Source organism: Coregonus clupeaformis, chromosome 21 (assembly GCF_020615455.1).
Source record: "Coregonus clupeaformis isolate EN_2021a chromosome 21, ASM2061545v1, whole genome shotgun sequence".
Taxonomy (NCBI): Eukaryota; Metazoa; Chordata; class Actinopteri; order Salmoniformes; family Salmonidae; genus Coregonus; species Coregonus clupeaformis.
Window position 1 is genome coordinate 42164658 of NC_059212.1, and position 15128 is coordinate 42179785.

General features: G+C 42.1%; 1 protein-coding gene across 1 annotated transcript in view; it reads left to right on the plus strand.

Moving 5' to 3' along the window:
• Positions 1-15128, plus strand: part of LOC121535668 — a 48796-nt gene that overhangs the window by 12583 nt on the left and 21085 nt on the right. Inside the window, exons 2-3 of the mRNA XM_041842923.2 lie at positions 5208-5410; positions 14864-14968. Of these exons, the coding sequence (XP_041698857.2) occupies positions 5208-5410; positions 14864-14968 (308 nt within the window). The remainder of the gene's footprint in view (positions 1-5207; positions 5411-14863; positions 14969-15128) is intronic.

Genomic DNA, 15128 nt, shown 5'->3' on the forward strand with positions numbered 1-15128 from the left:
AGATAAACAGGATGGGGTACCGTGTAAAGGAACAGTCCAGCAGGCATTAGCTGTGTAGCTGTGTGATCATAAGGTCCAGTGAACAGCACTAAGTAAGTCCGGGAGCAGATTGTAGGCTGCTAAAGCACAGGCGAGCAGAAGGCACGGCTGTTGATTGCGCGTGCTAGCGGGCCGGGGCTAGCAGATGGATATTCGTGGTCGTCGCAAAGGGAAGCCTGTTGAAAGCACATCAGACGATTACGTCGGCAGACCAGACGTGATGGATCGACAGGGCTCCGTGTCGACACTAGGAGGTCCCGTCCGGTTGACAGAGAGGTAGATAGCTGGGAGATGGGCCTAGCTCGAGGCTAGCTCAAGGCTAACTGGTACGTTGGGAAGTGGATATTAGCCAACAACAGCCATTCGGTTGCAGCTAGCTAGTTGCGATGGTCCGGTGTTAAGGTCCAGTGATTCTGGCAGAAAATCCGATATGCTCTGGGTCGATAGCACGCTGTGCAGACTGGCCGATAATTGTCCAGGCTAGAGCTGGCTGGTAGGTAGTGCAGGCCACGGACAGTGGTGAAGACCGCTAACTGTGGCTAATAGCAAGTAGCTAGTTAGCTGGCTAGTTTCAGCCGTAGGTTCTTGATAAAAATAAAGAAATAATAGATTCCGTTCCACATTGGGTGAGGCGGGTTGCAGGAAAGCATATTTAGATTAAAGGATGTAAAGTGAGATAGAGAAATATACAGTGAGGGAAAAAAGTATTTGATCCCCTGCTGATTTTGTACGTTTGCCCACTGACAAAGACATGCTCAGTCTATAATTTTAATCGTAGGTTTATTTGAACAGTGAGAGACAGAATAACAACAACAAAATCCAGAAAAACGCATGTCAAAAATGTTATAAATTGATTTGCATTTTAATGAGGGAAATAAGTATTTGACCCCTCTGCAAAACATGACTTAGTACTTGGTGGCAAAACCCTTGTTGGCAATCACAGAGGTCAGACGTTTCTTGTAGTTGGCCACTAGGTTTGCACACATCTCAGGAGGGATTTTGTCCCACTCCTCTTTGCAGATCTTCTCATTAAGGTTTCGAGCCTGACGTTTGGCAACTTGAACCTTCAGCTCCCTCCACATATTTTCTATGGGATTAAGGTCTGGAGACTGGCTAGGCCACTCCAGGACCTTAATGTGCTTCTTCTTGAGCCACTCCTTTGTTGCCTTGGCCGTGTGTTTTCGTCCATCGTCCCTTTGATACGGTGACGTTGTCCTGTCCCCTTAGCAGAAAAACACCCCCAAAGCATAATGTTTCCACCTCCATGTTTGACGGTGGGGATGGTGTTCTTGGGGTCATAGGCAGCATTCCTCCTCCTTCAAACACGGCGAGTTGAGTTGATGCCAAAGAGCTCAATTTTACACTTTCACCCAGTTCTCCTTGGCAAACTTCAGACGGCCCTGTATATGTGCTTTCTTGAGCAGGGGGACCTTGGGGGCGCTGCAGGATTTCAGTCCTTCACGGCCTAGTGTGTTACCAATTGTTTTCTTGGTGACTAATGTCCCAGCTGCCTTGAGATCATTGACAAGATCATCCTGTGTAGTTCTGAGCTGATTCCTCACCGTTCTCATGATCATTGCAACTCCACGAGGTGACATCTTGCGTGGAGCCCCAGGCCGAGGGAGATTGACAGTTCTTTTGTGTTTCTTCCATTTGCGAATAATCGCACCAACTGTTGTCACCTTCTCACCAAGCTGCTTGGCGATGGTCTTGTAGCCCATTCCAGCCTTGTGTAGGTCTACAATCTTGTCCCTGACATCCTTGGAGAGCTCTTTGGTCTGGGCCATGTTGGAGAGTTTGGAATCTGATTGATTGATTGCTTCTGTGGACAGGTGTCTTTTATACAGGTAACAAGCTGAGATTAGGAGCACTCCCTTTAAGAGTGTGCTCCTATTCTCAGCTCGTTACCTGTATAAAAGACACCTGGGAGCCAGAAATCTTTCTGATTGAGAGGGGGTCAAATACTTATTTCCCTAATTAAAATACAAATCAATTGATAACATTTTTGACATACTGGATTTTCTGGATTTTGTTGTTGTTAGTCTGTCTCTCACTGTTCAAATAAACCTACCATTACAATTATAGACTGATTATTTCTTTGTCAGTGGGCAAACGTACAAAATCAGCAAGGGATCAAATACTTTTTTCCCTCACTGTATACGAATGAAAGACAAAAAACAAAAGAAACAGGCTATTTACACGAGGACACAACACAATACACGACCGCACTACTACGCCATCTTGGAGTACAAGATGTATTTTATATTTTTGTTTCATCAGACCAGAGGACATTTCTCCAAAAAGTACGATCTTTGTCCCCATGTGCAGTTGCAAACCGTAGTCTGGCTTTTTTATGGCGGTTTTGGAGCAGTGGCTTCTTCCTTGCTGAGTGGCCTTATGTCAATATAGGACTCGTTTTACTGTGGATATAGATACTTGTGTACCTTTTTCCTCCAGCATCTTCATAAGGTCCTTTGCTGTTGTTCTGGGATTGATTTGCACTTTTCGCACCAAAGTACGTTCATCTCTAGGAGACAGAATGCGTCTCCTTCCTGAGCGGTATGACGGCTGCATGGTCCCATGGTGTTTATACTTGCGTACTGTTGTTTGTACAGATGAATGTGGTACCTTCGGGCGTTTGGAAATTGCTCCCAAGGATGAACCAGACTTGTGGAGGTCTACAACTTTTTTTCTGAGGTCTTGGCTGATTTCTTTTGAATTTCCCATGATGTCAAGCAAAGAGGCACTGAGTTTGAAGGTAGGCCTTGAAATACATCCACAGGTACACCTCCAATTGACTCAAATTATGTTAATTAGCCTATCAGAAGCTTCTAAAGCCATGACATAATTTTCTGGAATTTTCCAAGCTGTTTAAAGTCACAGTCAACTTGGTGTATGTAAACTTCTGACCTAAATACAGGGAAATTCTTGAGGGAAACCTGTTTCAGTCTTCCAGAGATTTGAGACTGGGACGGAGGTTCACCTTCCAGCAGGACAATGACCCTAAGCATACTGCTAAAGCAACACTCAAGTAGGTTAAGGGGAAACATTTAAATGTCTTGGAATGGCCTAGTCAAAGCCCAGACCTCAATCCAATTGAGAATCTGTGGTATGACTTAAAGATTGCTGTACACCAGCGGAACCCATCCAACTTGAAAGAGCTGGAGCAGTTTTGCATTGAAGAATGGGCAAAAATCCCAGTGGCTAGATGTGCCAAGCTTATAGAGACATACCCCAAGCTGTAATTGCTGCAAAAGGTGGCTCTACAAAGTATTGACTTTGGGGGGGTGAATAGTTATTCACGCTCAAGTTTTCTGTTTTTTTGTCTTATTTCTTGTTTGTTTCACAAGATAACATATTTTTGCATCTTCAAAGTGGTAGGCATGTTGTGTAAATCAAATGATACAAACCCCCCAAAAATCCATTTTAATTCCAGGTTGTAAGGCAACAAAATAGGAAAAAATGCGAAGGGGGTGAATACTTTCGCAAGCCACTGTAGTCTATAATGCGCACCACCGCATTGCTCAACTCAGACAACGGTGTGTAGCCTACTGTAGCTGCTGGTAAAGTAATTCAAAGACTATACTTTATCACTCAGAATGGAACTTTCCAGTTCTACTATTTTTGCCATGTAATGTTGTTATTAAAACAATCAGACAACCCTATAGTAGAATACGTTACCTATTTACCTAGTCGGCCTATTGTTATTGTTATAAATATTCCTCTCGAGGCGCATTCAAGTTGCGAGAGCCATAGGAGGGAAACATGTATTCTGACAAAAAGTAATTGCACAACATTGTTTTGGCAAATGTTTTAAAGAGGGGGATCCCAGTTTTCCATTGCTACCATGTTTAATTCTCTACTCCTTCAATCATTTTACAAATGCAGTTTTACAACCGGTTTCAAGCATGGTTTAGGCGCAGCTGCACAACAGGGTGCTTATAGGGGCAATGTCTTAAAAGAGCAACAACACTGTAATAGAAACCAAAATAATCTCATTTTTAGAGTGAATAATAATTAATAAGCTATAGATTCATATTTATAATAAATAATAATGACAATCAGGATGTTGTGTCCAATGGGGTAAATGCAGATGGACAAACCCCATGCTTCAGCCTATGTACATTTTATAGCCACTATGCTGCATCAGTTGGGCTAGAGGTGATAATGCTTACTGCTAATAGGACATCTGATAAGGTAGACCCCTCAAACTCAACTCTGGACCTCGAAGCCAGTTCCACTGCATTTTTTTTCATTGTTCTCCTCTAATCAGGGAATGATTTAGACCTGGGACACCAGGTGTGCAATTAATTATCAGGTAGAAAAGAAAACCAGCAGGCTCCGGACCTCGTAGGTTATGAGTTGAATACCCCTGATGCAGACCATGCATAGGTTACATGCATGATCCAATATGTTAAAATAATTTGTATATTATTTTTACCAATATGTTGTTGGGCTCATTTCTGGAGGTGAAAATCATATTTTGGAGTAGAATGTATTTTAAAAAAGTCACCAGAACTGAGCTTCTCAGTCCATCTACAGTGGGGAGAACAAGTATTTGATACACTGCCAATTTTGCAGGTTTTCCTACTTACAAAGCATGTAGAGGTCTGTAATTCAAACAGGTGCAGTTAATACAGGTAATGAGTGGAGAACAGGAGGGCTTAAAGAAAAACTAACAGGTCTGCGAGAGCCGGAATTCTTACTGGTTGGTAGGTGATCAAATACTTATGTCATGCAAATAAAATGCAAATTAATTCCTTAAAAATCATACAATGTGATTTTCTGGATTTTTGTTTTAGATTCCGTCTCTCACAGTTGAAGTGTACCTATGATAAAAATTACAGACCTCTACATGCTTTGTAAGTAAGAGAACCTGCAAAATCGGCAGTGTATCAAATACTTGTTCTCCCCACTGTATATATTTTTGGTTTGTTGAGTTAATTAGACATGGCCATTTCAAGCTTATCTTTCTAAAAAATGTAATGTTATTAAGGAATATTTAGGCAAGTTAGCTGGCTAACTCATTGATTCTGCTTTGTAGTATACCCCTCTGGAAAGGGGAGTGAACAAGAGCAAAAAGGGTTGTTACATTATATAAAATACGGCCCCTCAAGTTATAGTAGCTAGCTTGTTTTTTCATTCAAATGTTTCATTTTCTCTTCTAGGTCCTCCTCTTCCTCTGTCGTCTCTGCGTCTTTTTGTTCCTCCGCTGCGGCTGGTGTGTGCTGCTCTGTGGCAGGTTGTAGAGCGGAGAGACGTCATGGACTATGGGCTGCTGGAAGAGTTTGCCACCAGCGTGTTGGAAATAGTCCCTGATCTGATGACTTACAGAGAGAGGGTCCAACTCCTCATGGGACTGAGAGCACGGGTGAGTCGGGGTGACAGGAGGGAAAGGAGTTGCCGCTAGGCACAGATCTAGGATCAGTGTAACTTCCTGAAGTGAACCATTATGGAAGGAAAACGTAGGGCTGTGACGGTCATGGAGTTTTGTATGAAGGTTATTTGTCAGCCAAATGACCTCCGTCACCGTTATAACCATTCGAAAAGCAAAAGACTCCTGCAATTTTTCTCTTCCTCCACTCCTGACACTGCATGTGCTCCTAGGCTGTTCTGTCTTTACTGTTTAGCCAAGCTGTACAGTTTAATGTATCTCCGTCTAGCAGTATAACACTAACCCACCTTGCGAGTTATTTGCCGAACTCGTGCCTGTGCCTGTTTGGCGACAATTTTCTCACGTACGAGCCTATAGTGCATTCGGAAAGTATTCAGACCCCTTCCCTTTTTCCACATTGTGTTACGTTACAGCCTTATTCTAAAACAGATTAAATACATAACAATCAATCTACACACAATACCCCATAATGACAAAGTGAAAACAGGTTTTTAGATATTTTTGCAATAAAAAATAAAAAGACATACCTTATTTACGTAAGTATTCAGATCCTTTGCTATGAGACTCGGAATTGAGCTCGGGTGCATCCTGTTTCCATTGATCATCTTTGATATGTTTCCACAACTTGATAGGAGTCCACCTGTGGTAAATTGAATTGATTGGACATGATTTGGAAAGGCACACACCTGTTTATATATGGTCCCACAGTTGACAGTGCATGTCAGAGCAAAAATCAAGCCATGAGGTCGAAGGAATTGTCCGTAGAGCTCCGAGACAGGATTGTGTTGAGGCACAGGTCTGGGGAAGGGTACCAAAACAATTATGCAGCATTGAAGGTCCCCAAGAACACAGTGGCCTCCATCATTCTTAAATGGAAGAAGTTTGGAACCATCAAGACTCTTCCTAGAGCTGGCCGCCCGGCCAAACTGAGCAATCGGGGGAGAAGGGCCTTAGTCAGGGAGATGACCAAGAACCCGATGGTCACTCTGACAGAGCTCTAGAGTTCCTCTGTGGAGATGGGAGAACCTTCCAGAAGGACAACAATCTCTGCAGTACTCCACCAATCAGGCCTTTATGGTAGAGTGGCCAGACAGAAGCCACTCCTCAGTAAAAGGCACACGACAGCCCACTTGGAGTTTGCCAAAAGGCATGTAAAGGACTCTCCGACCATGAGAAACAAGATTCTCTGGTCTGATGAAACCAAGATTGAACTCTTTGGCCTTAATGCCAAGAGTCATGTCTGGAGGAATCCAGGCACCATCCCTACGGAGTAGCATGGTGGTGGCAGCATCTTGCTGTGGGGATGTTTTTCAGCGGCAGGGACTAGGAGACTAGTCAGGATCGAGGGAAAGATGAACGGAGCAAAGTACAGAGAGATCCTTGATGAAAACCTGCTCCAGAGTGCTCGGGACCTCATACTGGGGCGAAGGTTCACCTTCCAACAGGACAACGACCCTAAGCACACAGCCAAGACAATGCAGGAGTGGCTTGTAGCCAAAATGTGGAAAAAGTCAAGGGGTCTGAATACTTTCCGAATGCACTGAATATCCGTGGTCAGTGGACGGTTCTTATTAGAAGGTTGTTGTTTGCACCGCTGAGCAGTGCCCAGGAAATAATTAAATCACATTTTTAGAAGATACCACCCCCTTCCAAATCAATACCAAATATGGATTCCATGTTGTGTTGTGGCTTTGCATGTATAGCAGTTTTGCAACGGAAACCGTTTACCGTTTTCTCTAGGAACCAAACAGAGCAAACATAATGAAACTGGGAGGGACCTACCTGAATTTGTCTCTCGTAAACCATTTTACATTGGAGTAAACGGTTTCCATTGAAAATGTTTTGGTACAGAGAAAATGTTTTGCAACAGAATCCGACTAATGGATACACCCCTGTCTGTTTCACCCCTTTTTGTCCTAGCTAATCAGCCTCGCTCTACGGGCACATGCTGCCGCAGACACGACGCAGACAAGAAGTTGAATGTAGCGTGTGCGCGCAAACATTGACATCCATGTTTGGTTTTGATTTGAAGGGGGGTGGTAGCATCTAAACATTTTATTTAATTATTTCCTGGGCACCGCTCAGGGATTTAAGGGATGACCTTTTAAGAAGAACTGTAGACCAACCGAATGCGTTCGCGATAAGTCAAGACCAAATCTGTACCGGTGTAGCAGCACGTGTTCCATTAGACCCCGTCTTATTACTAAATGAAATCATTGTTAAAGGGGTCTAAGTTTGGGCTAGCGGAGGGCTAGCTAGCTGGAGTTAGCTAACCTAACTTGCTGACATTTCTGTCAAGTCACAGTGTGCCCTGTTTTTGGTAAGCCAATGGGTGCATGTATTTCATGATACTCATTTGCTACAACAAGGAGCAACAAAGTTTAATCACGTACAGTTGAAGTCAAAGTTTACATACACTTAGGTTGGAGTCATTAAAACTTGTTTTTCAACCACTCCACACATTTCTTGTTAACAAACTATAGTTTTGGCAAGTCGATTAGGACATCTACAGTGGGGAGAACAAGTATTTGGTACACTGACGATTTTGCAGGTTTTCCTACTTACAAAGCATGTAGAGGTCTGTAATTTTGATCATAGGTACACTTCAACTGTGAGAGACGGAATCTAAAACAAAAATCCAGAAAATCACATTGTATGATTTTTAAGTAATTAATTAGCATTTTATTGCTTGACATAAGTATTTGATCTCCTACCAACCAGTAAGAATTCCGGCTCTCGCAGACCTGTTAGTTTTTCTTTAAGAAGCCCTCCTGTTCTCCACTCATTACCTGTATTAACTGCACCTGTTTGAACTCGTTACCTGTATAAAAGACACCTGTCCACACACTCAATCAAACAGACTCCAACCTCTCCACAATGGCCAAGACCAGAGAGCTGTGTAAGGACATCAGGGATAAAATTGTAGACCTGCACAAGGCTGGGATGGGCTACAGGACAATAGGCAAGCAGCTTGGTGAGAAGGCAACAACTGTTGGCGCAATTATTAGAAAATGGAAGAAGTTCAAGATGACGGTCAATCACCCTCGGTCTGGGGCTCCATGCAAGATCTCACCTCGTGGGGCATCAATGATCATGAGGAAGGTGAGGGATCAGCCCAGAACTACACGGCAGGACCTGGTCAATGACCTGAAGAGAGCTGGGACCACAGTCTCAAAGAAAACCATTAGTAACACACTACGCCGTCATGGATTAAAATCCTGCACAGCCAGGGCAACTAAGGAGTTGCTCCGTAAGAAGCATCTCAAGGTCCTGGAGTGGCCTAGCCAGTCTCCAGACCTGAACCCAATAGAAAATCTTTGGAGGGAGCTAAAAGTCCGTATTGCCCAGCGACAGCCCTGAAACCTGAAAGATCTGGAGAAGGTCTGTATGGAGGAGTGGGCCAAAATTCCTGCTGCAGTGTGTTCAAACCTGGTCAAGACCTACAGGAAACGTATGATCTCTGTAATTGCAAAGAAAGGTTTCTGTTCCAAATATTAAGTTCTGCTTTTCTGATGTATCAAATACTTATGTCATGCAAATAAAATGCAAATTAATTCCTTAAAAATCATACAATGTGATTTTCTGGATTTTTGTTTTAGATTCCGTCTCTCACAGTTGAAGTGTACCTCTACATGCTTTGTAAGTAAGAAAACCTGCAAAATCGGCAGTGTATCAAATACAAAGTAATTTTTCCAACAATTGTTTACAGACAGATTATTTCACTTATAATTCACTGTATCACAATTCCAGTGGGTCAGAAGTTTACATACACTAAGTTGACTGTGCCTTTAAACAGCTTGGAAAATTCCAGAAAATGATGTCATGGCTTTAGAAGCTTCTGATAGGCTAATTGACATCATATGAGTCAATTGGAGGTGTACCTGTGGATGTATTTCAAGGCCTACCTTCAAACTCAGTGCCTCTTTGCTTGACATCATGGGAAAATCAAAAGCAATCAGCCAAGACCTCAGAAAATATATTGTAGACCTCCACAAGTCTCTTTCATCCTTGGAAGCAATTTCCAAACGCCTGAAGGTACCACGTTCATCTGTACAAACAATAGTACGCAAGTATAAACACCATGGGACCACGCAGCTGTCATACCGCTCAGGAAGGAGACACGTTCTGTCTCCTAGAGATGAACGTACTTTGGTGCGAAAAGTGAAAATCAATCCCAGAACAACAGCAAAGGACGTTGTGAAGATGCTGGAGGAAACAGGTACAAAAGTATCTAAATCCACAGTAAAACGAGTCCTATATCGACATAACCTGAAAGGCCGCTCAGCAAGGAAGAAGCCACTGCTCCAAAACCGCCATAAAAAAGCCAGACTACGGTTTGCAACTGCACATGGGGACAAAGACCGTACTTTTTGGATAAATGTCCTCTGGTCTTATGAAACAAAAATAGAACTGTTTGGCCATAATGACCATCATGATGTTTAGAGGAAAAAGGGGGTGGCTTGCAAGCCAAAGAACACCATCCCAATCGTCAAGCACGGGGGTGGCAGTATCATGCTGTGGGGGTGCTTTGCTGCAAGAGGGCCTGGTGCACTTCACAAAATAGATGGCATCATGAGGAAGGAAAATTATGTGGATATATTGAAGCAACATCTCAAGACATCAGTCAGGAAGTTAAAGCTTGGTCGCAAATGGGTCTTCCAAATGGACAATGACCCCAAGCATACTTCCAAAGTTGTGGCAAAATGGCTTAAGGACAACAAAGTCAAGGTATTGGAGTGGCCATCACAAAGCCCTGACCTCAATCCTATAGAACATTTGTGGGCAGAACTGAAAAAGTGTGTGCGAGCAAGGAGGCCTACAAACCTGACTCAGATACACCAGCTCTGTCATGAGGAATGGGCCAAAATTCACCCAACTTATTGTGGGAAGCTTGTGGAAGGCTACCCGAAACGTTTCACCCAAGTTAAACAATTTAAAGGCAATGCTACCAAATACTAATTGAGTGTTTGTAAACTTCTGACCCACTGGGAACGTGATGAAAGAAATAAAAGCTGAAATAAATCATTCTCTCTACTATTATTCTGACATTTCACATTATTAAAATAAAGTGGTGATCCTAACTGACCTAAGACAGGGAATTAAAGGTCAGGAATTGTGAAAATCTGAGTTTAAATGTATTTGGCTAAGGTGTATGTACAGTGAGGGAAAAAAGTTTTTGATCCCCTGCTGATTTTGTACGTTTGCCCACTGACAAAGAAATGATCAGTCTATAATTTTAATGGTAGGCTTATTTGAACAGTGAGAGACAGAATAACGACAAAAAAATCCAGAGAAACACATGTCAAAAATGTTATAAATTGATTTGCATTTTAATGAGGGAAATAAGTATTTGACCCCCTCTCAATCAGAAAGATTTCTGGCTCCCAGGTGTCTTTTATACAGGTAACGAACTGAGATTAGGAGCACACTCTTAAAGAGAGTGCTCCTAATCTCAATTTGTTACCTGTATAAAAGACACCTGTCCACAGAAGCAATCAATCAGATTCCACTCTCCACCATGGCCAAGACCAAATGAGCTCTCCAAGAATGTCAGGGACAAGATTGTAGACCTACACAAGGCTGGAATAGGCTACAAGACCATCGCCAAGCAGCTTGGTGAGAAGGTGACAACAGTTGGTGTGATTATTCGCAAATGGAAGAAACACAAAAGAACTGTCAATCTCCCTCGGCCTGGGGCTCCATGCAAGATCTCACCTCGTGGAGTTGCAATGATCATGAGAACGGTGAGGAATCAGCCCAGAACTACACTGGAGGATCTTGTAAATGATCTCAAGGCAGCTGGGACCATAGTCACCAAGAAAACAATTGGTAACACACTACGCCGTGAAGGACTGAAAGGTCCCCCTGCTCAAGAAAGCACATATACAGGCCCGTCTGAAGTTTGCCAATGAACATCTGAATGATTCAGAGGAGAACTGGGTGAAAGTGTTGTGGTCAGATGAGACCAAAATCGAGCTCTTTGGCATCATCTCAACTCGCCGTGTTTGGAGGAGGGGGAATGCTGCCTATGACCCCAAGAACACCATCCCCACGTCAAACATGGAGGTGGAAACATTATGCTTTGGGGGTGTTTTTCTGCTAAGGGGACAGGACAACTTCACCTCATCAAAGGGACAATGGATGGGGCCATGTACCGTCAAATCTTGGGTGAGAACCTCCTTCCCTCAGCCAGGGCATTGAAAATGGGTCGTGGATGGGTATTCCAGCATGACAATGACCCAAAACACACGGCCAAGGCAACAAAGGAGTGGCTCAAGAAGAAGCACATTAAGGTCCTGGAGTGGCCTAGCCAGTCTCCAGACCTTAATCCCATAGAAAATCTGTGGAGGGAGCTGAAGGTTCGAGTTGCCAAACGTCAGGCTCGAAACCTTAATGACTTGGAGAAGATCTGCAAAGAGGAGTGGGACAAAATCCCTCCTAAGATGTGTGCAAACCTGGTGGCCAGCTACAAGAAACGTCTGACCTCTGTGATTGCCAACAAGGGTTTTGCCACCAAGTACTAAGTCATGTTTTGCAGAGGGGTCAAATACTTATTTCCCTCATTAAAATGCAAATCAATTGATAACATTTTTGACATGCGTTTTTCTGGATTTTGTTGTTGTTATTCTGTCTCTCACTGTTCAAATAAACCTACCATTTAAAATTATAGACTGATCATGTCTTTGTCAGTGGGCAAACGTACAAAATCATATACTTTTTTCCCTCTCTGTAAACTTCCGACTTCAACTGTAGTAAAGAGTCCATGTTAATGCGGAAACGTACTCAACCATACATCTCATTTGAATGCCTGGCTATTTTCACTCAGTCAGCAGTTTTTTCGTTTACATTTACATTTTAGTCATTTAGCAGACGCTCTTATCCAGAGCGACTTACAGGAGCAATTAGGGTTAAGTGTCTTGCTCAAGGCAGGGCGATATGGCCAAAATATATCACGGTATTTAAAAAATATTTTATGGTATGATGGTATTTGATGTTTTTGAATAATACAAGTTATAAAATGAGTAGTGCATGATCCTAGGGTGGCAACACATACATTATAAGTGATTTCAATGGGTCTTTCTCTATTCTAATTGTTTTATACTGTTCATTTCAACATCAACCCAAAATCACTTTCAGCATTTTCATAAATATTTGCATTTCCTTCACTCATTTGAGATCATTTCCAGAATGCCATGTAGGGCTGCACGATATGGGCAAACAATCTAGACCTTATTTTTAACCAAATGTTGCAATTGCGATTTGACTTGCGATTTTAGAGCAAAACACTTGGGTGAACTGTTGAAATCATGGAAATAGAATTATTATTTTAATTCTATAGTTAGAATATAATAATGGGCACGTTGAATACAGTGTTCTTTGACATGACAACGAATGAAAATGCCAGGGAGGAGTTATTGTGACAAGGTAGGAACCAAAGTGTTGTGTTTCCTAGGGGACCCTATAGTCTTTGTCTACATTGAATGTTTTCTCTTAGCTACTTCATGTAGCTAACATATTCATGCTTTGCGTTTTCTTCTTTGATTTAGAAGATACTGTTGCACAAACAACATGCTGATGTAGGTCTACACCCTCACTGGCATTATCAGGCTGTATAGCTAGTTACGTTTGCTCTGACTCATTTATTAGCTAGCTAGCTAGCAATTAGCATTAGCGGCTAACAAGATATAGGCCAAACTTGCTAAACAAAGACAAACTAGCTGTTTGCAGATGTAATAAGCACAAACTAATAGTGTAATTATAGAACGCTAGTGGATTTATATTAAGAAGCAAAGTGAAAACAGCATAGTTGTCATCAACATTGCTGCATGTGCTGCATTTTCGACATACCAAAATTAAAGGCACCAGGAAGTGATGGTTATACCTCAGAATTGTATAAGCAGTTTGTAACTATACTTTAACCAATACTGCTTAGACTGTATAATACTTTGGGGGGATCATGATATTGTGAATGGAACTACTGCTGAGGCAATTATCACACTCATTCCTAAAGGGGAAAAAGACCTGTCTCAATGCTCAGACCATAGACCAATCTCTTTACTAAATGTTGATTTTAAGATACTTTCAAAATTATTAGCAAACAGACTTAGGAAAGTTATTCACCCTTTGATTTCAACTGATCAGATTGGTTTAATTTCAAATTGATATAGCTCCGATAATGCAAGGACATTTTATAATATGGTGCATAGAGCTAAGATGTTGCAGGTACCAGATGTATCACTTGATGCTGAAAAAGCATTTGATCAAGTAGAGTGGAAATATTTATTATATACAATGGAAAGATTTGGCTTTGGTCCTTTTTTTAGAAGATGGGTTTCCAGTATATACAATAGCCCTGGAGCAGCAGTTATAACAAATGGTATGCACTCACTAACTGTAAGTCGCTCTGGATAAGAGCGTCTGCTAAATGACGTAAATGTAAATTTACCATGTAGACTGAATGCAAGTGTCTCGTGGTCGAGGAACAACAAATGCGCTCCTTGAGTGACGGGGCGAGGCTAGGTCTGTGTGGAAAGCAGCATAGAGAGAGAGTAGAGAGAGATGACTCAAGTAGCGAAGTAAACTATAAAAATGGACGTTACAAACTGCTTATCACATTTAACAAGGCAAACATTCAAATAACGTTATAGAAGGTAAAGTAAAAACCCAAACCAGTCCGTGCATCAATACCGGTATATCGTAAAATACGGTATTCAGCCCAGCCCTAGCTCCAGGGCACATCGACAGATTTTTCACCTTGTCAGCTGGGGGATTCAAACCAGCAACCTTTCTGTTATTAAAAAATACAGATAAAAACCCACCCTTATGGAACAGTGCGGACTGTGAAGAGACACGCACAGACACACACATGCTAACATACGCACTATACACACTCGTACACATGGATTTTGTATTGTAGATATGTGGTAGTAGAGTAGTGGCCTGAGGGCGCACACTTAATGTGTTGTGAAAAGTGTTATGAAATGTAATGTCATGTAGTATTTTTAATTGTAAATAACTGCCTTAATGTTGCTGGAGCCCACTCTTAACCACTAGGCTATCTGCCCTTGCCCTATCTGTTCCACAACACAACATTCTAAAACCGGCTAGTTTTGTGCCCTCTCGTCTTTCCTTATATCGGCTGTTAGATGTGATCCACGCTTACTTTTATTTGACTGCATATAGGTCAAGTTTGTCGACATAAAAATGTTTTAATTTTTTATTAAAACGCTTATGATAGTTATTTTATTTACATGACGGTCTTCATCCATAATAGTCTGTTACACGATTATGCAATTACCGTGCCAGCCCTAGGAAAACGCAAGATTTACATTAGATAAGTGCAACCTCATTCTACTTGAACATTGAACTCAACGATCACACATATACACACCTGTTGCCATTTATGATCAATTCTCATTTGATTGACAGCTGGTTCTGGAGTTGTGTCGCTGTGATGATGAGTTGTGTCGCCCTGACACCGTCCAGCCACACCTGAACAGGATAAGGAACTGTGTCTCCAATCAGAAGGGAGAGGTGAGGACTGCTCAGAGAAGGAACCTTGATTCTAATTGCTCTATTGGTAGTAGTGTGGTCCTTGTGACATGGAACTTGGTGCTTATAATGTGGGTTTTATTCCCTCATTTGCCTCAAAAGGCTAAGTATGTAAGGCAGTATGTATATTTTCTAAATGTCT